This window comes from Cheilinus undulatus, linkage group 11, assembly GCF_018320785.1.
Source record: "Cheilinus undulatus linkage group 11, ASM1832078v1, whole genome shotgun sequence".
Lineage (NCBI taxonomy): Eukaryota > Metazoa > Chordata > Actinopteri > Labriformes > Labridae > Cheilinus > Cheilinus undulatus.
In genome coordinates, this window is record NC_054875.1 from 34,356,220 (window position 1) to 34,380,176 (window position 23,957).

General features: G+C 39.7%; 2 protein-coding genes across 3 annotated transcripts in view; both read right to left on the reverse strand.

Annotated features, from left to right (window-relative positions):
• Nucleotides 1-148: 148 nt before the first annotated feature.
• Nucleotides 149-6,245, reverse strand: LOC121518118 (transcription factor-like 5 protein). The gene is made up of 6 exons (XM_041800335.1): nucleotides 5,686-6,245; nucleotides 5,423-5,579; nucleotides 5,163-5,334; nucleotides 4,906-5,077; nucleotides 2,880-3,021; nucleotides 149-616 (listed from the first exon to the last, which is right to left on the reverse strand). Exons 1-6 carry the CDS (start codon nucleotides 6,243-6,245, stop codon nucleotides 491-493), a joined length of 1,329 nt encoding a protein of 442 aa, XP_041656269.1. The 3' UTR covers nucleotides 149-490.
• A 1,754-nt stretch (nucleotides 6,246-7,999) lies between these two features.
• Nucleotides 8,000-23,957, reverse strand: part of LOC121517145 — a 39,790-nt gene continuing 23,832 nt past the window's right edge. For both annotated transcript variants that reach the window (XM_041798686.1, XM_041798687.1), the window contains exons 7-16: nucleotides 22,663-23,194; nucleotides 20,182-20,341; nucleotides 19,900-20,016; nucleotides 19,708-19,809; nucleotides 19,389-19,557; nucleotides 18,677-19,280; nucleotides 18,395-18,548; nucleotides 18,178-18,267; nucleotides 17,888-18,083; nucleotides 8,000-15,818 (exon numbers count right to left, since the gene is read on the reverse strand). In XM_041798686.1, coding sequence (XP_041654620.1) covers nucleotides 8,557-15,818; nucleotides 17,888-18,083; nucleotides 18,178-18,267; nucleotides 18,395-18,548; nucleotides 18,677-19,280; nucleotides 19,389-19,557; nucleotides 19,708-19,809; nucleotides 19,900-20,016; nucleotides 20,182-20,341; nucleotides 22,663-23,194 — 9,386 coding nt within the window. In that variant the 3' untranslated portion in view covers nucleotides 8,000-8,556. The remainder of the gene's footprint in view (nucleotides 15,819-17,887; nucleotides 18,084-18,177; nucleotides 18,268-18,394; nucleotides 18,549-18,676; nucleotides 19,281-19,388; nucleotides 19,558-19,707; nucleotides 19,810-19,899; nucleotides 20,017-20,181; nucleotides 20,342-22,662; nucleotides 23,195-23,957) is intronic.

Consider the following 23,957-nt stretch of genomic DNA (forward strand, 5'->3'; position numbering starts at 1 on the left):
AATGAACAGTCTGCACGTCAGAGTATTAAGGTTAACACTAGGGATTAAAATCCCATTAAATCAGAAAATAGCAACCTATTTAAATGGAAAACCCTTAAATATACATAAATATGTGGAAAAGAAAGCAGAATGATAGTTATGCGCAGGGTGGAACTTAAATGGGAAGTCTAAAAAAGATGCAAATAAAATATCTAAACTTTTAATATGGTTAGAGGTAGAGATATCTCAATAGCACTAGCTCAATCTTTGTTAAAGAGAAACAGTGCCACCTAGTTGTGACTTTTAGGAATGCCATGTTTACAAATGCTGGCTCCAAGAATAACCAACCATATTAAGCCTGAAATGTACCAAATCTGAATAATCATGTTATGCTTGCAAATTGGGACACTTTAATACATATTACATGCCATTGAACTTACCCACAGACAGGCTGCAGAGAAAAGCTTACATGTGAACTTTAAATACCCCTAGTTCATCATAAAGAGGGGGGTCATTGCTCCGCAGCAAGAGGGATGGTGAGGATCTCATCCATCTCCTGGCGCATCAGCTCCTGGTTTGACACGAGGCAGGATTTCGGAAAAAGTCCTTTCTCATCTCTGAAAACTGTTTTAAACTCCTGTGAAGGCAAGAATAGCAGATTGTTGGAATTATTTCCAGATGGATACACAAAAAGTCAACACAATCTAAACCAGGGGTGTCAAACTAATTTTGGGTCTATCCTTGTATCATACAACTTTTTTTTTTTTTTTAACCTTTTGATGATTAATTTACAAGACTGGAATATTCATTAAAAATGTAAATTTAGTATAACTGTTTGCTGTAAAACAGCAACCTGTTGCCCACAATATCTAATCTGACCGTGAGATTATTTCACCTGACCTGGGATCAGCTCAGAGTCCAAAGAAGAGGTACAGAGAGAGTGAGAGGAAGAAGATACGGTCCGGAGATATATCCCTAACTGATGCGCTCATTGAGATCCAAATTTTTTTTCCTGCTGAGTGAAAACTTGACTGTTAAACACATGTCTGAGTATGTTTAAGATTCTTCATGTCCTTTCTGTCTGAATCCCCCTGACATGCCTGCAAACGCCATTAACATGGGCATTTCAGTGCATAATTTTGGATGCTTTTTAGTGCCCTCAGCTTCCCAAGTCATAAGACAGCCTGTGTCTGGATTAGGATTAAATGTTTTATCATAAAGTTTTTTTAAACGGTTGTGAGAATTAAATGTTTTATCATAAAGGTTTTTTAACCCGTTGTAAGAGGAATTTTTACCATTTAACAAGACTTGGATTTAGATACGCCACAGGATTTACAATGTCCCATTTGAACACAAGCAATCAAAAACAAAATTTCACCTCCTGTTGATATAAAGTTAAGTTTTATTTAATTAAATTCAGTTGGTAATAATCCAGGATTACAATTTTATCATAGTGAGGAATTAAATCAGTCTGGAAACTGAACAGAGGCACTCAGCAAAGCGGGAAACGATGTCCAGGTTTGGGACAGACAGTCAATTACGCATGGAGAATATTTGTTATCCTGAGAATTGCTGGTTTTAGCCAACTCAGGGGAAGAAATTTTGATTTACAAAGCAAAAATGCTCTCACATTCAATAAGGCCCAACATGCAAGAAACTGGTCATGCGGACAGGACTGGACTCCATTAGGATGAGAGAGCACAGTGCAGCTGAATCTTGAAAGTTAATATTTTTCAAAAATTGCCCTCTCTTCCCCAAACGTCTCACAGGCCGGATGACACCTGCTGGCAGGCACCCACAGTCTAAACTAATCCCCAAAGACATAGCACATTTCTCTTTCATTAAAATTTGTAAAATACAGTATTTTTAAACTCTCTTCCGATGAAATATATTTATCACTGCTTCTGTTCTGAAATTCTACATTTCCTACAAATAAACTGCAGAGGTAGGTATATTTTTAATGTTTTTTTAAAGCTTAATGAAACTCTAAGCAAAAGGGTTTTATTACCGGGAATTCCCAGAAAATGTGCCAGTGGTTGGCTCCCTGAAACCTGCACTGCTGCCAACATTTGGTATTCCCTCCTGCAAAATGTGCTTTATACTTCAGAGTGACAGAAAAACTATTACAGCACTTTCAACCAAATACATGCCACACAAGAGTTAGTATATTTCCATACAAAAATCCACATATTTGAGCAGCTTTCATTTGGTATTGAAAGGTTACTTTCTTTCTCCCATTTCTATTTGACATATTCTGTTGTGTGTAATGTCTTTTTCACAAGAATCTTGTAGAGTTTAGAAATAACTTACTTACTGAAACAATTTTGATAAGCACCTTTACAAAACTTCAATATTGGATCCTCAATGTCTGTTTCATTTCTTATGATATGATCAAAATAATTTTGTACCCTGAAAATATCTGTGTATGTCCGTTTGTTCAGGCCAAAGTTTCTCTTCAAATTGACTTTTCCTGTCAAGACAGGAATGTTGTTATTCTTTTTGTGATCCATGACATAAATCCATAATCCATATGTTTAGATTTAAAACTAGGATCATAGGCACTGAATTATTTGAATTTTGTCGTCGAGTTTATAGTAAGTCCATTTCTACCGTGAAAAACTACTCACAAAGCAATCTATCACAGTCTATACATAACATTTCTTTGATTTTCAACAGTATAATGAGAAGAATAAAATGAATGATGAATCTGAACTCCCTAAACGTGAAGTCACTTTAAGTGAGCAGCAACTAATTGTGCAGACAGCTGGAGGAAATGTAATTAAGTTCTTATCTCCCAGCTCCGCGTTTTGACTCTCAAATATTTTGTCATGAATGATCAAGCAAAATGGATTTTCATCAGTCAACGTTAAGACTCAGAGAGTCACACAGCATGAACTTGCCTCTTTGAACGTGTCCCCATAAGTCTTATCGATGTATCTGAGGAAGGCCGTGGTCCACTGCAGGGTGGTGACTTTGTCGCTATCAGAGTTACAGAACGGCACCAGCATGTTAAGCTCATCACAGCATAGACGGATCATTTTCCTGTGAAGTAGCAAAAAGACCAGACAAATGATAAATTCATTGGAAGACAAACGACCCAGACCCAGTTTTACCGGTGACTGCTTGAGGTTTTCTTTCAAAATCTCCACATATCCTTCTTTCTTCATGACTCCTTCCATCTTTACCAGATTCCCAGGTCCAGATGCACCGAAGCATCCCCACAGCATGATACTCCCATGGCCATGTTTCACTGTGGGGGCGGTGTTCTCTGGGTTATACTCTCCTCCCTTCTTTTTTCAAACAATAACATCTCTATGGACAAAGAGCTCTAGTTTGGTCCCATCTGACCAAATGACCAGTTTCTGTATTAATCATCTTTCTCCAGGTTGTCCTTTGCATAAATCCGTCTGGCTTGGAGGTGCTTTTCTGCAGAAGTGGAATTTTCTTGGTCCGAGGTCTTCAGACACCTCTCAGTAGTTTTCTTTCTAGAGTCTTTAAAACCATTCTCTTCCTACCTCTGCCAGGCTTGTTTTGGACTGTGTGGCTCTCTTGGAATGTCTTGATGATAAGCTTACTCAAGTTCTTCACACTTGGAAATGCTATGATAACTCAAACCCTGTGATAACTCAAATCCCTACAGAAGTTTTTATACTGTGTGTAAATTGGAAGATAACCTCAGGGTTCCTGAAGTCTTTCCACAGTCAAATTTAGGATTCTTTTTTTTTTTACCTTTTTAAAGACCTGAGCTGGCAAAACTGATACCATATTTGTGGGGTAAGTGATCAAAAATGAATGGCATGTCAGATTTCTTGGTACACCAGACAGAGCTGGTCAATTGATAGGATTTTAGGTCATAAACACCCTAATTTGATGATTTTGGCACACTTACTGCCTCTTTCCTATCAATATATGGTTTAGTGATACTATCATAACACTGAACAACAATGCCTTCTAAAATTTAAGACCAATTACTAGTAAGAAAAAGACTTTTTAAGACTTTTTATGGCCTTAAAATTAAAAACTCCAGTTTAAGACTTTTTGAGGATCTGCAGTAACTCTGAACTGTCAGTTTTAACTTGATTTTACAAGCTTTGAGCTTTACAAAGTTAAAGGACATCTTGCACAATAGTGATTTACAATATTGCTCAACAAAAAGGTCTGTTAAAAAGGGTGATTATCATTTCTACCCCGGTGGTTTTTGGCTCTGTGAAATAATTTTGTTTCTGTCTGCACAGTTAAATAATTTAAGCATCCAAAATAAAACTAGGATGTTTGGAAAATCAGTTAAAAATTACTTGTTCTGTTTAACAGGATTTGGAAAATACTTCTACAGAAATGACATTTTATTGGGTGGGGGGGGTATAAATTTCTTCCAAATCTGTAGGTTAACTGCTGAAAAAATGTGCTCTCTGGGTTGAATTACACTTTAATGTTATGTCAATAAAATATCAGAAAATAGTGGATATGCTAAATAAAGTTTTCCTAGCACATTCTTTTTTACTATTATCAAAAAAGGATGTTATAGCTGGCAGCACCTTCATACCAAAAAAATGTTATCATCAGAGGAGAAAGGAACAGCTCATCTGCAAAAGTTTGACACCAGCAGCAAGGGCTTCAGCTAATTTTCCATTCTCTACATGATCAAAATACTAGTGTTATTTTTGCCAAAAAAAATTCACATTGTGGAGCAAAAATCGAAAAAAATTACACAAAGAAGTGCTTTAAGTTCAATGAGGATTGAAATTACCTCACTGTTTTAAATAATATGGACTGACATGTTTTCAAATATCTACACAATTTTCAGTCAACACTCTCAGGACAAGTTTTGGCCATCTGTAATCTCAGGGTGATATAAAGAAAACTGGGACAGACCATGTCTCTGTGAGGAGGTTTCACAATCATCAGTCACAAGTAATGCCGACCCACCTGCGTTCCCTTTCCTTCATATTGTGTCTCTCCCTGCGCTTGCTTGGTGAAATATAAAGTCGTTTTTTTTTCCTGGTGCCGCCTCCTGACCCTACAGCCGAGGCTGGAACAGTCTTAGCACTCTTCTTGGGCTTAAGGCAGGGAGTGCTACTATTTTTCCTGGAGGCAGCAGGTGTTCCATCTACGAAAAAACAAGTGTACAAGACTTAGACTCAAACATATGTCTCTGCAGTTTAGAAGCATAGAAATTAGAAAATAAGTAATTAGATTACTTTCTGAGTTCACCAACTGCTGCTTCTCTGCTGAGCTCCTTCCAGTTGTGCGGTGGGCTGTTTGAACAACTCTGTCTGGACGGAAAATGTATGATAAATTCTTTGGGATGATATATCCTTGATGAGAGTCAATCATGTAAGGAAGACTGCCAATCACCTGTAATTACAACAAAAAGGAGAAGTTTTAAAAATATATTTCCTGTGGTGATATCAGTATGCAGGGAATTGTTAGTTTTTCATCATACTTGTTCACACATGTTGGTGACTGGGTTGAATACACCTCCAACAATTGGTCCTGCTAGGTCAAAAGGCTTTGCTCTGTCTGTTTTCATCCACTTCTGCATCTGAGGATGTATGCCTGCTTCCTGGCTCTCAGCAGACTGCTGAAGTATTGTCAAAGAACTAAAAAAAACAGCAAGAAGTTAGAGCACTGTATTAGAAAGCACAGCATCAGCAGTTTCATATGGGACAGTTTTCATCACAAAAACAAAACACAAATGAGGCCTACTTGCTAAGAACTGCAGACTGAACATCTTGTCGTCTCGGCGTATCACTGGATATGGTGTTAAACCTCGTCTCCAAACAGACCCTAGCAGAAGATTTAGGTCTTTTCTGTGCAGATTTGCTGTTGTTGGTACGCGGTTCAGTCAAAACATCATCCCCTCTCATTCTGGCCAGAACAAATCCTGGGACTTCACCAAAAGAGGCAGGCGTCTTTTCCCCTGGCATCACCAGGTTGTGATCTTCACTGGAGGTTGACAGGTCCATAACTTGTGATGTGTAGGGAGAAATCACTTCAGATCCAGGGGCGTCTTTAACTATGACAGCAGCAGGTGGAGAGCTGGCGTCTGGACTATCTGGAGGTGCAGCCTGTGTCTCCATTTGAGACTGGAAAAGATGCTGAAGGTGTGCATATTCAACCTCTGACATCTGTACCAGCTCTGGTCCCAACATCTGGCCCTGATCATGTGTCAAACATCCGCCCTGGCTCACCCCAGCACAGTCACAGGTGTGCTCTTTGTATGAAGGTGATGAATGGATGGTCTGACAAGATGAGAATAGGGACATCGTCACTCTGGAGAAGAAACAAACACATATATTGTCTTAAATAACAACCATAATGATTTATAGCGTCGAGCTAGCAATTTGTTACAACTAAGTTTGCGCCCTGAAAGCTGTTATTACTTCGTTATTACTCGAAGTCATTATAATGTGCATAGTATGTGTTTATTCTGTTCAGCCGATTAATACTTAAAACAAAAAAAAAATAATCACATTAAATATTTTTTTCAACACATTGTGTTGTTAGTAGTGACCGTTATTACAAAGCTGGCTCGTTAGTTAACGTTAGCAAACAGGACTTTTAAGCTAACCTTTACGTTACTTTGAGAGTACGTTGGTAATTTTTACACAAAGGACAACATTTTGGTCAAACCTCGCTTCCTAGATGGATAAATAAGTCTTTAACGGTTAAGAAATCAGCTGCCTAGTTTTCTGGCTGAAAAGTTTTCACTTTTAGATATTATTAAGCTTTTCAAATGTTCTTTACAATTCAGTCCTCCACTTACTTGATGACGCCTTCCCGATCTGTTATCGCCGGTGATCGATTACCCTTCCTGTGAAAGCAGAAGCCCCAGTTGTTATAGAGTCTAACAATATTCATTGTCATTTTTTATTTCATAGAAATAAAGTAAAGTCACAAAAAAGTTATCTAAAAGATAACCTGTTGCTTATAAAAGGAATATCTTTAGAATACAATATAAAACAAATACAGTTCCTATAAAAAACCCTTTTACTGATTGTATAAATCAATCATGTCCAATATAACAAAAAATACAAAAAATCCCTCTTGAATGTCTAAGTGAAAACTGTGGAAGCCCATTTCAGCCACTTACAAAAGAAAAATGTTGAAGTTAGGCAATAAAAAAAAAACTCCTGTCATAATTATGAGATAAAAATCAAAATTATGAGATGAAAAATCAAAATAATGAGATAAAAGTCGACATTATGAGATACAAAGTAGAAATTGATACAAAAAGTCATAATTATGAGATTAAAAAGTCAAAATTATGAGATAAAAAGTTAAAATGAAACAAAAAGTCAAAATAAGATAAAAGTCGACATTATGCAATAAAGTTATAATGATGAGAAAAAAGTCGAAATTGTGATATAAAGTCATAATTATGAGACTGAGTCGAAATTATGATATAAAGGTTGAAACTGTGAGATTAAAAGTTAAAACCTCCTGTCATAATTATGAGAATTTTGAGTCATAATGAGTTAAAAAGTCAAAATTATGTGATATAAAGCCAAAATTATGAGCAAAAAAGTCATAATTAAGAGACACAAAGTGGAAATTATGACAAAATGGTGAAATTATGAGAAAGTCATAATTATGAATGCCATATTTAACTCAAAATTACGACTTTTTATCTCATAATTTTGACTTTTTAACTCATAATTTCACCTTTATCTCATAATTATGACTTAGGATTTTTTTCAAGAACTGCCTTACTTTCATTTTTCGTTTTTATTTGGCAGAAATGGGTTTCCATAGAAAACAGACTTCAACAAAGTAATGCCAACTGAATAAAAATATGTAAGGTAAAATCATTAGGTACATAGATATTCACCCCCACTTTAAAGTGACTGACTGACCTAATTTAACAGAGGTCCAGACAATTGGTGCTAGTAGTCTCACATGAAGTCCGAAACGTGAAAGCACCTCACCTTATCCATATACAGATATGGTGCCATCAACAAAATTGACAAATGAATCTTACCAGTGATAATGAAAACACACAACAAATACTGCATTCAAATTTAAAAAGGTGGGTTTCTCTTTATTCTCATATTACATTGAACAAACAAAAAAACAGCCATATTAATCAGAGGAACAAAAAAGGGTACAGTACTGACACTATGGCTATGTTAAAACAAAGAAACCAAAAGTATACATCTCTGTACAAAACATTTCAGACTATTTCAGTCTAAAAACACATATCAAATAGTTAAAATTAAAATATAAAATAAAAGGCGTATACTCATAATCAAAAAACTACCTCAAATGAAACAAGACAAATCAAACTATTATAAACTAATGATCTCTCAGCATTTCCATATTAGGCATCAATGTTGGATCGTTCACATTGTCCTTTATTTGAAACATGACCAACTCTATATGACCATTACATTCAGTGTGATATGGTGTGAAATGAAAAGAAGTACACCAGCAGCATTTGTGACCTTGTGGCCCTTAAGTCTTACATTGGCTCAACATAGATTTTATTTTCTTGTCATTGTCCATATTTTTACAAAATAAGCTCTCTACACAATAATCTCCTATTGGTGTGTTTCAGAGTTGTCTTTACTTTTATACTCATTCGCCTTCTTTCTCTCCATCTACAGGTGTGTTTTTTTCATCAACAGAACTTGCTTTCCTTTCTCTACTCCCCTCTCTGTCAGGCTTGTTCAACATATGATCTGAGAAGTGCGTTCGACCTGCTGGAGTGGGAAGCAGGGCCCCTTTGTGTCTCTGGGGATTTGCTACTTGTTGATTTGGTTGGTTTTCAAAACCAGGGCTTCTGGTGTTTCTCCTTCTGTTTTGAAATACACCAAGGGGCCTGTTGTGTGGTGCAGAATGTGGATCTCTAGGGCCTTGGAATCGAGGAACCTGATCAGGGCTGTTGAAATGAGATGGAGCTGTCTCAAATCCACTAGGATCTAAACCTGGGTCCTCAGTGTTTGTATTCCACCTTCCAGGTCCATGTCTTATATTAGAACTTTCTGGTGCTGGCCCCCTCATATCTGTTTTTTCAAGGCCTTGTCTTCTATTACTTTGATCCCTCCTATCCCTCTTAAAATCACTTTCAAGTCCTCGTCTACCAGTTTCAGAGCCTTCTATGCCCATGCTTTGTCTTTCAAGCCCCCGCCCCTGACCACTAGGAAACCTTCCATTTCCTGCTGGACCTTTGTTGTTTGAATTTCTATAATCAGGCCCTGGGTGTGTTAAATCTGGACCTCCTGTACCTCTTCTATCAATACTTTCAAACTCTAATCCTCTATTAGGGCAGGCGTTAATAAGGTCTGGACCTCCCCTATGAGCCTCAGGTCCTTCCCCATTCCCCATGTCTGAATCCTCTCTCAAATCTGATCTTGGTCCTCTCATGTCAGGAGGTCTTCTATCATGACCTCGTCCTCTGCCATCTGGATGTCTTCCCCCTCTGTAATAAGGGCCAGGACCCCCTCTACGTGACCCTCTAGGTCTTGCCCTTCCAGGGCCTGGGCATATAGGGTCATCCTGGGCAGGGCCATGGCCCCTGTTATCAGGAACACTCCTTTCATCTCCTGGTCTATTGTAATGGCCTGAAAATGGCATGTTTGGTCTTTCTTGCACAGGCCTTCGCCCCCTCCTTCCACGACCTCTCCAGTCAGGATCAGGACCTTGCCTAATGAATTCATGTACCTGCTCATTTGGACCTTCTTGTATATGGTCTGGACCCCTATCACTGTCACTATGTCTTTTCCAGTCATCTCCAGAGATGTCTCCCTCATTCTCTGAAGCCATCATATCCAGCCCTCTTTCATCTGACCATTGTTGCTGAGCGTCTGTGCTTCTCCAATCAGGTGTGAAGCCTTTGAAATCTGACCCTTTCCATCTATCTCCCTGATTGATCTGATTGGCTCTAGAACCTCTCATACCTCTCCTCATAGGGCCTCTTCCCCTCAAGTTTTGGCCCCTTCTCGGTCCTCGGTCTTCTTGAATATATTCTGATCCACTAAAGTCAGACTGCCCCCTGTCTTCTCTATGGTCTGGGTTTCTAAAGTCAGGACCATCTAATCTCCTAGAATCTTGTCCTCCCTCTAGGCATCTACCCTCAGGTCCAGGTTCTCTGAAGTCTGACCTTATGTCTCTCTTTCCTGGCCCCGGACCGTCAACAACAGTGCTTTCAGGCCTCCTGCCTCTGAAATGTTGACCTCCTCTACCAGATTGTGGGCCCTCTTTATTGAAATATCTTCCCTCTGGTCCAGGTCTATTAGGACCTCTTCTGTATTGCCCTGTACCATCACTGTTTGGGCCAAAATGCTGATCTAATCCCCTAATGTTTGGATCTTCTTCAATTCCAGAACCAGGTCTTTCCAACCTTGGTCCTCTGATATCTGGACCCCACCTATTAGACTCCAAGCACTCTCCTGGGTGTGGACCCCTCTTTTCTCTACTGTATGGCCCTGGACATCCCACTCCTGGGTCAGTGCTGTCAGGCCCACATTCTATAAAATCAGGCCCAGACTCCCCTGTATATGGTCTTTCCCTGTCTGGGCCTGGACCTTGCATAAAGAAACTGCTTCTCTCATTCCCAGGGCCTCTTAAGTCTGGACCCTCTGGTCTTCTTCTGCCAGGCCCCTTTCCCTGGAAAGGGGGCCCTCCTGGCCCTCTCTTGCACTGCTCTTGACTATCCATAGTGTGAGGGCTTTCATGGTCTGGACCCCTAGATCCTTGAAACTCTGTATCAGGTCGTTCAGGCTCTGAACCGCTGAAATCTGTATGTCCAAGTTCTGTAGCTGGACTCCTCCATTCAGGCTGTTGTCTTCTGAAATCTTGACCATGGGTTTCTCTATCAGTCCATGGATCCTTGATAATAGGACCTCTTTCAGGTCCTGGCCTTCTGAAATCTTGCCCTGGTCCTTGCATGGGGGGGCGTCTCCTTTCAGGCCCTGGTCCTTTGAATTCAGGACCTCCAGGTTGCCTCATGATGTGCGCAGGATGTTCCAATGGGGGACATCTCCTTTCAGGACCTGGACCTTTGAAATCCTGACCACCAGGTCCCCCCCTATCATGCTCAGGACCCCCCATAGGGTGACCTCTCCTTTGAGGACCTGGACCTCTGAAATCTGGATCTCTAATCATTCGCCTGTCATGTCCAGGACCCTCAATAGAAGAACTTTTTCTTTCAGCCCCTGGTCTACTGAAATCTGAATCTCCAGGTCCTCTCATTTCATGCCTGGGTCCGTCAATAGATGGACCTCTTCTTTCAGACCACGGTCCTCTAAAATCCTGACCTTCAGGTCCTACCCTATCAGACCCAGGACCCTCCATGGAGGGACCTCTTCTTTCAGGTCCTGGTCCTCTGAAATCTGGACCTTCTGGCCCCCCCCTGTTGGGCCCAAGACCTTCTAAAGGTGGACCTCTTCTTACAGGACCTGGTTGTCTGAAGTCTGGACTGCACAATTCTCTTGTGTCATGCCCATGGGGCCCCACTGGGGGGGCTCTTCTTTTAGGAACTGGTAATCTGAAATCTTGGCCTTCAGGGTTACTCATGTCATGTCCATGGCCCTCAATTGAGAGTCCACTCCTCTCAGACCACTGTCCTCTAAAATCTATGCTTCCTCGATCAGGCCTAGTCCCCTCCATAGAGGGATCTCTCCTCTCAGGCCATGGTCCTTTTAAATCTGGACATCCAGGTCGTCCCCTGTCATGTCCATGACCCTCCGAAGAAAGATCACTCCTTTCAGGCACAAATTCTCTGGATTCTGGCCCCCCAGGTCCTCTTTTGTGAGGTCTAGGTCCTTCCATAGGGGGGCCTCCCCTTTCAGGACCTGGTCCTTTGAAATCTGGACCTTTTGGTCCTCCCCTGTCAGGTCCAAGACCCTCCAGAGATGGACCTCTTCTTTGAGGACCTAGTCCTCTGAAATCCGGATCTCCAGACCTTCTCCAGTTATGTCCAGGTCCCTCCACAGGGGGACCTCTCCTTTGAGGACTTGAACCTCTGACGTCTGGATCTCCAGGCCCTCTCCTGTCAGGTACAGGAACCTCCAAAGAAGGATCTCTTCTTTCAGGACCTAGTCCTCTAAAATCATGATTTCCAGGCCCTCTCCTGTCATATCCAGGACCCTCCATAGGGTGGCCCCTCCTTTGAGATTCTGGTCCTCTGAAATCTGAATCTCCAGGTCCTCTCCTGTCAGATCTAGGACCCTCTACAGCAGGACTGCTTCTTTTATGTCCTTGCCCTCTGAAATCTTGGCCTCCAGGCCCTCTCCTGGATGTCCCATGACTTTCTATAAATAGATCTTTCCTTTCAGGCCCCATCTCACTGAAATCTGGATGTCCAGGCCCTTGTCTGTCAGCCCATGTGTGACCTCTGCTTTCAGGACCTTGTCCCCTCATACCTCGGTCCCTTGCTCTACTGTTAGGCTCATGACTATCCATATCTAGATATATTTTTTCTGACCAAGGTCTCCTATGTTCTGTCCCTTCCCTGTTAAACCCAGGATCCTCAATAACTGGAAAACTGCTTTCTAAACCTGTTCCCAAAAATTCCTGAGCCCCTGATCTTCTCATGTTAGGTGCTACTTTGTCATTAGTTGTAGCTTTCCTTTCAGGCTCTAGTCTCCTGAAATCTAGTCCTTCTTGTTCTTTCTCATCATACCGGAGGTCCCCCATGTTTGGATTCCTTTCAGGCACTGGTTGGCTTACATTTTCATCCACTGAAGTTATTCTGTCAGTCCCTTGGCTCTCCATATTTGGACATCTCCAATCGGGGCGTTCTCTGTGTTCATCTTGCATAAATTGCCCTCCACTGACTGGACCTGATCCCTTCCTTTCTGGTCCTCTCCATTCATCTCTCCTGCCTTTTACAGGATCATTCCAGTCTTGATCCCTCACTAGTGGACTCTGGCCCTCATTTTGACTTATCTGACCCTTTATATCAGTCCCTGGACCCCTCCAATCTGAATTCATAATATTTGCCATGTGTTCTCTGTTTTCTAGACTGTGTTCCTTGCCTCCCTCAAGCCACTGACCCTGTGGATTTCCAGTTTCTCTTCCTGAGCACTTTAAAGATGGACTTGGACCTCTTGTTACTGGATCTCTCCTACTCTGTTGGCCTGATCTTACCATACCTGAATTTGTTACAGGCATTTGTCTTCTCATTTCAGGTTCACTGTGCACCAAATCAGGTTCCCTAGTTCCAGAATCTTTCAGTTCTGGACCTGGACTCCTTATAACTTGGTTACTAACATCAAATCCTGTACACTTTGTCAAAGGGTCTATGGCAGATTCTGAGCTCTGAATATCTGCGCATGTGGCTAAAACTGAATGTCCTGCCACTTGACCAAGTGTTATTATATCATCTAAACCCTGACTTTCTTCCTTAATTTGCTTGCAGGCCTTTTTCATTTCATCTTTAAAACCTTGAAACGGAATCTTTTGAGTTGTGAAGTCCATATTTTTAGCATCTGACAATGGAGTAGGCCTCAGAACACTGGACAGTGTTTCTTGACCACAAATAGACAGACTACTATCTTCAACTTTAACCACTGGCACTAAGATGCTTGCATTCATGAATGGATCTTTGAGGCTCTCAGTTAAAACAGATTCTGTTTGTTCTTTACTGCTTGGCTTTACAAACTGTGGGTCTGGATCTGGGCTTTCAGGGGAATCTCGAATAGGTGGATCAATCTCTCTCAGTGGTATTGTACTGTCAATTTTGTTAAGTAGTGTTTCATGCAAAGGGGGTTTATTTACTGTAGAAGAACCATCTTTGTCATCATGAGCAATGCCCAATTTTTTCGAGGTATCCTGGGATTTTGATGGTTCTGCAGTTTCAAGCTTCACATTGTGAAGAACTTTTTGGTCTTCATCAGGGCTCTCAACAGAATTACCTTTTAATTTATTCTCATCAGATTCTTTCTTAATAGTAATCGGCAAACATAACTGTCCCATCACACCTTCAGAAGAGTCTGGATCATTACATTTTTCACTTGAAAGATCTGACTTCTCAAGAACTTCAGCTGAATATCCTCTGCGGCGTTTTGGTAAAGGAGACACAGAATCTTTTTTTCTATGTGAGGATGGGGATCTCTTGTGTCCACGAGAATGTCGAGACACTGTCCGCTCTCTATGATGGCGACCCTGGCGTTCAGAGTGGTCTCTAGCTCTATGCCCAGACCTCTCCCTTTCACTTCTTCTGTGTCTATCTCTTTCCCTGTGCCTACGGGAATGTGAAGGGGAACGCCTCTGTGACCTTCTTGAAGGACTTCGTCGTCTGTCTCTCTCACGGTTACTGTGTCTCTTTGGTGATGGCCTCCTCTTTCTGCTGTGGTAAGAATCTATTGGACTGCCTTTGCGACTGGCGCTATGCCCTGATTTAGACACAGGTGACTCACGAGTCCCAACTTGAAAAACATCCTCTTGAATTTCATTGAAAAGTGATTCATCCTCAGGATCATAAGCTACATCAGAATCTTCAACCTCTCCTGCAGAGGAACACTTGTCGCTTTCCTTAACATTTTCCTGTGTTTCAGCTTGGTCAGTGACAGCCTCTTTTTCATTTTTTAAATTTGGGGTGGCAGTTGTGTCTTCTGCATTAACAGATTGTGAGTCCAAAATTGAGCTGTCAGCAGCCTCAGGAAGGTTACTACTCTTGTTTGTTAATTCGGGAGGTTTTGACTCTGTTTGCATTATACTGCTCTGCAGAGATGACAGCTGGGCTAGAGGCACAGCCTTTGTTGGGGGAGACATGAGGGAATCAGAAACAGAGAAGTGAGCCATGAACATGCCCACAGCCTCTCTCTGTTGGCGTAATGCTTCTTCCTGCTCCTTCAGCTGACGTTTCTGTTCTTCAATTTGTTTATTAAGCTCCTCCAACATCCGCTGTTGTTCAGTTAGTGTTGCAGCTGAGACAACCACAGTGCCAGTCGGAAGATGCTCTGTGACGCTAGTACTAGGGAGGGTGGAAGTTTGTGCTGGAGTTGGAGTAGAAGTTGGAATTTCAGGCTGAGTGGAGATTGGTAATGATGAGACTTCTGATGTTTGAGCTGAAACAGGGGGAGTTTGAACAGGTGAATCTGTTACAGTATCACTATGAAAATCAGCAAAGATAGTCTCATCCTCTGGATCGTACGCCACATCATCATCTACAAAGTTCGATACTGCAGGACCAGCTGCCTTATTTTTTTCTACACTCTCTGCAGTTACCATCCGGTATCCCATCGCTGGTTCATACTCCTCTTCTGGGTCATAAGGCCGGTCAAAGTCATCTTCCTCCTCTTCTATTTCTTTGACTTTGGATTTCTGTCCATACTGTTGAACAATCGGGTCCACTAATGATCCAGACACCTGGGACAATGCTGGAGCCGTCTTAACACCAGCTGCTGTCATTGAAGAACCTCCATCAGATGAGTCTATGGAGTCAGTTTTCTTATTGCAGAACAAGGTCTTCAAGATAGTCTGAAGAGGTGTTGCATCATTGGAAACTGTTGAAGGATCCTTGCCAGAGGGGGTATTAGAGGGTTGAGGGGCAGCAGCAAAGGCTGGTGTGGAAACAGGAGGCTTTGCGGTAATGGTTGTCAAAAGAGACGGTATGACAACTGAACCAGACGAGGAGGATCCTGATGGAGACCCAGGACAAGGTGGGGAACTTGGAGGGGTGATGTTTATAGGAATCTCTGGATCGTAAGGCTGGAATATCTCTAATTTGTCAGAACCATAGAGGACTGGAGGTTTTGGGATCCACATAGGGTCTCTGGACATATGAACTTTAGGTCGCTTCTCCTCAACTTCCTGAGGCAAGCTTCCAGTCCGTTTTGTCTTCTGAATGATTGCCAGACCCAGAAGGAGATTAGGTCGGTTTTTTTCAAGTCCTGTGAAATTAAGAAAATTGAGATCAGGTTACGTCTTTAACTTGAATTTCTATTAATGCTTAACTAAGAATTTGATCATAGGGATAATACAGTTTTTTGGAACTAACCAAATATATAGGTAAAGCTGCTGGATTTTCTCAAGATAATTCATTCAACAATGACAGAATATGTAATTTATGCCCATTTAAGTAATGCAAAATTGAATCCTAATCAGAAATGAGTTTTAAATGCAATGAATCAAAATACTTTTAATGCAAATATCTTGCCATCTTCTATCTGTATTGTCAGGCAGATAGATTTTTTTCTTGATACAGGAAAGAAATCTGATATTTTAATACTTTTAAAGATTGTTCTATTTAAAATATGAACTTTTATTGTATATTCTGTATTAACTCACATGTATTCTAGAAAATAGGCACATTAGATAGAAATTAACGTTACAATAACTGAAACATCACACCTTTGAAGTATTTATTTTGTCAACCTTTTTAATATTTAGTCTTAGTCTTTAGGTTAACTGATTTTGTTTTTTGTTTTAGTCACATTTGAATCATTTCACAACTTTATAATTTTAGTCAACAAAAATTGAAAAAAATTTTAGTCCAGTTTTAAGAAGTCCTTACATTCTAGTCCTTACTTTTATTAAAGGTAGTTATTTTCTTAATAATTTAATTCAGGTAATTAGTAAATTAATCTTCCTCACCTGGACTTATCATCTTAAAAAGCTTGTAAAACATCAACCCTTTGGCGTACAGTCAATCCTTTGGCGTACAGTCAATCTCTAAACATCCTGTTTTTTTCAGGACAAGATTTTTCAAGATTTGTTCTTCCATCTGTTGGGGGTCCAACAAATGAACAAAAAATCATTGTGACAAAAAGTCTTTGCAAAATTAAAATATTTACAAAAAAGACCATGCACTTCTTTATATTGGCTGATAATGAGCCATTATTCAAGGCAGTTCCTGTCTGCAGTGACACAGAGGGCCACATCACAGAATCTGGCTCTTTTTTTCTCTATTATGAGTCATATGCGCTCTATCTTCCAGTTTTTAAGTGTATACACACGTGCTGTGCATGATGTGACAATCAGAACATCTTGCCGTTTGTTGTCACAGCCTGTGTAACATCTGTTTGGGAACTCAATATGGTGGATAATGCTAAGCTACCAGAACCAACTGAAAAATGGATTCAAAAGTAGATTTAAAAAAAGATGTTCAATGTTGGCGTTACTGGTGCAGATTAAATCTTTAAATGCTCTAGAGAGTCACCCAAGTTCGAGGCTCACTAGAAAAGCCACCGTTGGGGTTGCAAAGGCATGAATAGCTTCTTAGAACAGCAAAACGGAGGGCTTTCAAGGGGGAAAAAGGAAGTGGCTACCAATTCTGGTTCAAAAGTTGTTTAACTTCTTATAACCTGTCACCTCTTGTCTTATTTGACAAGGTTGGCCTCAGAAGAGTTATATAATTGTAAAACAGTCATATCAATGCACTATCAATACTTTGATTGATTTCAAACACAGTGATAAAAATACAGGCACCTTTTTTTTTCTTTGCACAGTGGGAAAATATAATGGATTCTTTATGTCTGAATGTCCAGCATCAACATCCAAGTGTAGTTTAAATCTCTGTGACAAAAATTTAAATTATTTAATTATCAGAGTTTTTGTCATCAATGATCGATTCCAGCTAGTCTTAATATTGTTTTCCTCGCATAGAAAAAGGTATATGACTAACATTTTTAGTTGTTGATTTTTCACAATCAAACCACTGATGTTGTGAATAATAAATATATATGAATATCTAAAAGTAAACTCTAGTATTGTATTGCATTGTATTGTATGATCACAAAATGAATGTTACATACATAATTTTGTATCATGGGGCTGAAGTGTTGAACATTTAGTTCTCAGTCTCAATTATAAAGACTGCTGTCTTCAAACCTTTTCAGCCACTGTCTGAATATCAGCCACTCTAAAGAGTTAGAGGCTATAATATAGGAATTCTCCCAAGCCCAAACAATGCAAACCTTTGTCAAAAAAACTACACAGAGTTGTATTAGAATTATCATACCTGGTCCTTCAAAAGGTAGTAGTATGGATGGAATTGACTCCTTTGCACTGAGTGGAACAAGGTATACATCTTTGATTGAACGACTGATATTGGAAACCACACCAAAACGCCCTCTGCTACTGAAATAGGAAAACAGGGAGACATATGCCACTTCCTCCTCCTCTGTTGCAGGGTGAAACCGGATCACACATAATTCCTAGAAAGCAAAACACACGCAATAAGATGTCAAACATTTATCCTTTGCCAACAGTACAGTCTGTCTCAAGTAAAGAAAAAGTAAATCTACTTGCCTTGGAAACAGAGGTCTTCAGTTTTGCAACATAGTCCCACACAGTTTCAGGCAGGATTCGTCCACCAATTTGAATGGTATCAGGTAGATCCTACAAAAGACAATGCATTTATTAGTTTTGCCAAGATTTTTTATTTACCAAAGTAATGATAATGATATATCCTTTTGATTTGATCCTTTTCATCCTTTTGTGAATACAATTTTCGGCACCACTATACCGCTTTAAGATTTTCAGCAGGTCCTGAAACCAGATAGGCCTTGGTGACAAACTTTGCTATCGTCAGCATGTTTAGGAATCCTTTCCACACTATGTCTTCCTTAGCCAAGAACTGAGCAGTCTCACCATCAGCTGGAGGTTCAGATGTCTGCACCCTGAGATAAAAATCACAAAAACATCTCACATTAAAACATTTTGTTTGAAATATACTGTACTTTATGACTATTTTCATTAGGGCAGCTTTATTTTTCTGCATTTCATTACTAAAGAGGTCTTTACATACCTTGAAGATGTGGCATAGAGTCTGGGATCTGCAGAAGAAGATGGTTTCATCAAGATTGATTTAGGTAATGGCTTCTTCAGTGGTACTGGAGCAGTTGGTGCTGGGGGCAAGGTAGATCTAACATCTTTAAAAGGCGCATAAGGAGCCGTTTGGTTTTGGGTCGGGTTACTGGGAAGAGAGGGGCCACTGGACAAAGCAGAAAACCTGCCAGCTGCAGTACGGGGGTCACGCCTCGTGATAGTGACTGTGGAAACAGCTGGAATAACAACTGGTGTATATGCTCTCTTTGGTATAGTAGCAGTAGAAGTTTCTGGAGTTGGGGATGCAGGGGAGTCCATTATAGGAGAGGCTGGAGACTCTAAAGTTGGGGATGCTGGGGAATCCATTACTGGGGAGGCTGGGGATTCTACTATAGTCAGTGGTGGAGCGTCGATGATAAGACGAGATGATGTTGGAGAATCCATGTCTGGTGAATCAGGTGGGGCCAAGAGAGGGGAGTCGCCTCCTGTAGACTGTCTCCAAGGGGGTTCATATCTATCCCTTGTTTCAGGAACCTTGGGTTTTTTCTTTGCAGGTTCTCCATCTTCCCCAGCAATCATTTGACCTTTGAAAAGGAATAGAAACCCACTTTGAATAACTATTGATAACAAAGATTGTATCCTACTGTATTTTTTTTATATTATAGAGCCACTATGAAGCATCTTTAACTTACCAGTACATATCTTGCATTTCAAGTCAAAGAGGTGAGCTTTGTGCTCTGATGTTGTGTCCTTAAGCATACAGTCAAGAATATTTGGTGCGGGGCTGCCCTGGCTCTGTTGGCTTGCTCTGGTCTTCAGAGGAGCAGGAGGAAGACTTTTCTTCGGTTCCTGGATGGCAGCCTACGCAACATACATTCAAACAATGAGGCTTAGCTTACAAATATATCACTACAACTATGGCATCTGGAAGAAATGTTAATACAAAGCAAGAGAGAAAATGTAATGAGCATTCAAGTTCCATCAAGTGTATGCAACTTAGGGAGTACACACCACGCTTTTAAATGACCTAGTAGGATTCAAACTAGGCAAATCAACCTTCACTGCCTCAGGCTTCTGCAGCAAACCTGGCGCTTTAGTGGCTGCATCTCTCACCTGGAAACAAACAAGCAGTTGAAAAGTATCTATTAAAAAGTTTGTGCAGTATATCTGTCTTCTTCTTGGTTTATCAAACATTACTCTCACCTCTGTTGTTGCTTTTGGACTTGGCTCCGATGCTTTGACAGCCTGCATATCCTTCTGGCTCATCCTGACCAGTCGGAAAGGGTTGATCTCACCATTTACAACATGAAACAGCAAGCCCTACAGAGAACATAAGGATGGACTGTGAATTTACTGAAAAAATAAATAACTAGTGTTGCTCCTTAAACTTTCATTACATTAATCTCAGCTAAAACCACTGCAGTATTGAAAGAAATACAAAAGAGATTACAACATAGATATGGGATGCATCAACTTTGAACAAACCTTGTTTTTTGGGTCTTTAAGGTTGAACATTATGGTTCTGTACTTGTTCATGTATTTGCTGTCTGTGTTGCGAAATATGTCAAACATCTCCATCTCAATGTTTGCTACAAGCTTTGCAACTTCACTTTCAGACAACTCCAAGTCCTCAAAGTCACTCACCCTGTAGGAAATTAAAAGACAGTTTGTCAGTGAGTTCATTATGCCGTGTGGCTCCAATACACTATGATGCATTTTTCTTTTACAGTTTAACAATTCATACAAAACTCCACAGCCAAATCACACACTGTAATAATTTGCTAATTTAAAGGATATCTATAATTTACCAAAATACTTTTTAATGTAGAAAAAACAACTTCCAAAGTGCACCTAATATAATTATGGAAAGGACTGACTGTAATGCTAAAACCCGGCAGTGCCTTGATGAACGATTCCTGTCAAATGACAGATTATGTAGATAATTGAAATTTCTCTATATTTTTTGTCAAGACACCCCATAACATTTGAAAAATCTCCAGAAACCCAAGTCAAAAATTTTTAATAAAAAAGAACATTCTGCATCCACATGATGGCACATGAGACAATTTCAATTATTTTAAGGCAGTGTAAGCTAATGATCTACGTATTCACGGTAATTCTTTGTTAAGTCTAAATCAGAACCCCTGATAATGCTGATATACTGTGATATCAAAAAAATACAGGAAGTTAAGCAAAATAAATGCAGTGAGTTCAGAGGGCCTGAAATTGTTAATTAACATTTAAAATTGAATTTAATTATTTAATACCTTACACTAATAAATATAATAAAATATAACAAAAATATGGTATGCAATATTATTGTTGAATATTGTGATAATGATAAAAAGTACAATACGTGGCTAATTGCAAATTGCTTCTCCTGAATCCAAGAAACAGTATTTTTTCTGTTAAATTGGCACCAATGTATAAAACCTACATCCTGTGCAAATTTTCAAATCAAGCACAATCATGTTACTGTATTTCATGTTTAAGCAATCTTAACCTCCTTAGAAGCTACATGTACATATGAAAACACTGCATTTTGTCTTTGCACAACATAGTAATCATTTCTGCTATTACAATTATTTAAGTAGTTTTCCAGAATGTCCTTTGAAGTTTAAGTAATTTTCTTAAAAGGTTGGGAGAAATTGCTATTTTGCTATTTCAGGGGATTTGCTTGGAAAATTTTAAGTATACATGGAAATAAGGGGATGAGTGTTTATATTAGAGAGTTTCAGTGAACGTTTTAGGATTTTGTTTTTTATTTGTTTTTTTGGTCAATTTTATGAGAATTTGAGCAAGTTGTTTGGATGTTCTGGGGAATTTATCTGGCCTTTTTTTTGGCTTTTTCATTGAATTTTGGGAAGTTTATGTACAAAAATTTTGAAATATGATTGGGAATTTGGGGTTGGGGGTGTTCTTTAAAGTTTTGATTAGGTTCATGGATATAAGAATTTGTCATTTTCAGGGAACTCGGGGAATATATTTGTAAATTTTCTGCAATTTGCGAAGAAAATTTAAAAGGGAAATTGGGAAATTTGCATTAATTTTTTTTATTGTTTTCATTGATTATTTTGGAGAATTTTTTTAATTGGAATGTTTAGGTTTTATGATAAAACTCAACTGATACATTTAGGGACTGTTCGAAGAAATTTCGGAGTATTTTATGGGATTCTTAACAACATAATCAAGAATTTTCACAGGAATTTCAGCTAATTTCTTTGAAATTTTTTTGGGGGGAATTGAACAGGAAAGTTTTTAGGACATTTTCCTCTCCAAAATCCACACAGAGACGAGGCTGATGTTTTAACTTATCAGGTCCTACTTATCCCAAACAAGATGAAGAGACTAAAAATACATTCCAAAAAGAAGCTCATGTCTCAGGAGGTTAAAAAGAGGGCTAGAGACCTTTTTTGCCCGGCAAAGAAGCTCAGGAAATTTAGATTTTAAAACAAACCAGAGAAACATAGACTATGTGAACTTTGTGATTTATAAGCAGCCAAGAATGAATCACATTTTCTTTTATATTTTCTCTTCTATAACAAGTTAAGAAAAACTTTGATAATAAAATGTTCTGTAAAATCCTGAAACGTTTTGGAGCACTGATGACGATAGGATGGAACAGATGTTTACGCTGAAGGTTTAGAAGTTGGCCATTTGCTGAGTGATAAAGCATCGCTCGTTTCCCTGGAATATTTTATTTCATTTGTTGCGATAAAGTCAGGCATATGCAATGAGCTTATTGCAAATTCTTAAATTGCAAAAATGATCAAATTGCAAATCATTCTGCAGCCTTAAAGCCCACGTTGTTCATATAAATGCTTTGGGTTTTGGCACACACTTCTTTTTGGTTTATACATCCACTACTTTAATTTTTCATGATGCTTGTTTTTACAAGATCTGAGTCATCAATAGGGTACCAGTAACTTTATAAAAAACAATTCTAGCCTGTAAAAAAGTCCTCACCTTTTGGACAGGATGCTGGTGAGGGAGCGCTGGATGCTCTGTCTGACCTGGTTGTTGGGTTGCGAAGGTCTGGAGGAAGGGGCACTTGGTGCAGGTGGTACTGGCAGATTTCTGGTTTCGTTCAACAGTGAGGGGGCGGGTGAAGTCTTCTGAGCTGAGGCTGGCACTTGACTAGACTGAGGCTGGGGTCCAGACTGCTTCTTTGGTATGACATATGTGGTATTACTGACTATAAGGGCCCCTGTTTTATGATGTCTTGGCGCTGATGTTAATGGAGATTGCATTGTTGTGAGTAGTTTATGTTTTGCAGGGATGGTTGGCATACAGGGAACTGGTTGGACAGATTTCTGCTTAGAGACCTCACTGGTGACTGGCTCCTCCTTTGCTCTTTCTTGAGTCTGGCTCTGTGGTGGAGCTTGCTCAATGGTAGGTTCAGAGGAGGGAGCAGCATCAGTACAGTTTTCCTCTGGGGGTTGAGACGGTAGAATTTTAGCTTCACTGTTGGCCTCTTCTTGATTGCCTTCTGCTTTAGCTGTGTAAGAAAAGAAAGGCCTTTTGTAAATATGAAGAAATGTTAATCTCTGTCAGCTGTGACATAAAACAACATGTCACAAAATGGACAAATGCAAAAAAAGCAGCATCAATACTGCTTATTGTTCTGAAGTCTGATATTCATATTTTTCCACACCAGAAAGGAATGAAGACTTGCACATTAATCTTGGTGAAAACTAAATGATAATTGCGCTCTTTTGCTTTATTTTTAACAACAGAATTGATTCGCATTTGAAATTATGATTAGTCGATTGAAAAAGCAGAGCTCTATATAGCAAAAATGCATAGAAATATCCTGATGCTTATCAGGCCTGCCCACAGAATTCGCAGGGCCCCTGAAAAAACCCTGGGAATAGGACCTCCTGGTTGTGATTTGATGATATCAATGCTTGTGTGTTGGATCAGTGGAGTCTGTGATGGCATCCTGGCTCACAGTTTTCTCATTTTGGAGCTGAAAAGTGTGTCAAGCTACATTTGAGCCCTGATGTTGAAATTCTTTACTTATGTCACTTTTAACCCATTGTTGATGTTTTCTTCCCATTTTTGCCACTTCTTTTTGACGGTTTAAACCTATGTTCGCCACATTTGCCCATTTTAACATTAAACCTATTTTTGTACCCTTTTTTGTCCATTTTGCCACTTTTTAGCCACTTGTTGCACATTTCTGCCAATTTTTTTTTGCCACTTCTGCCACTTTTAACCCATATTTCATATTTGCTGGGGGGGTCACATTTTTTGGCACT

Excerpts from the sequence above, each read along its gene's own strand:
- LOC121518118 (XM_041800335.1), bottom strand. The coding sequence starts at position 6,245 with ATGTCCCTATTCTCATCTTGTCAGACCATCCATTCATCACCTTCATAC. Across the intron at positions 5,580-5,685 it reads CAGTCTGCAGTTCTTAGCAA|TTCTTTGACAATACTTCAGC; the intron begins GTAGGCCTCATT and ends TGTTTTTTTTAG. Across the intron at positions 3,022-4,905 it reads ATGAAGGAAAGGGAACGCAG|GAAAATGATCCGTCTATGCT; the intron begins GTGGGTCGGCAT and ends GCTACTTCACAG.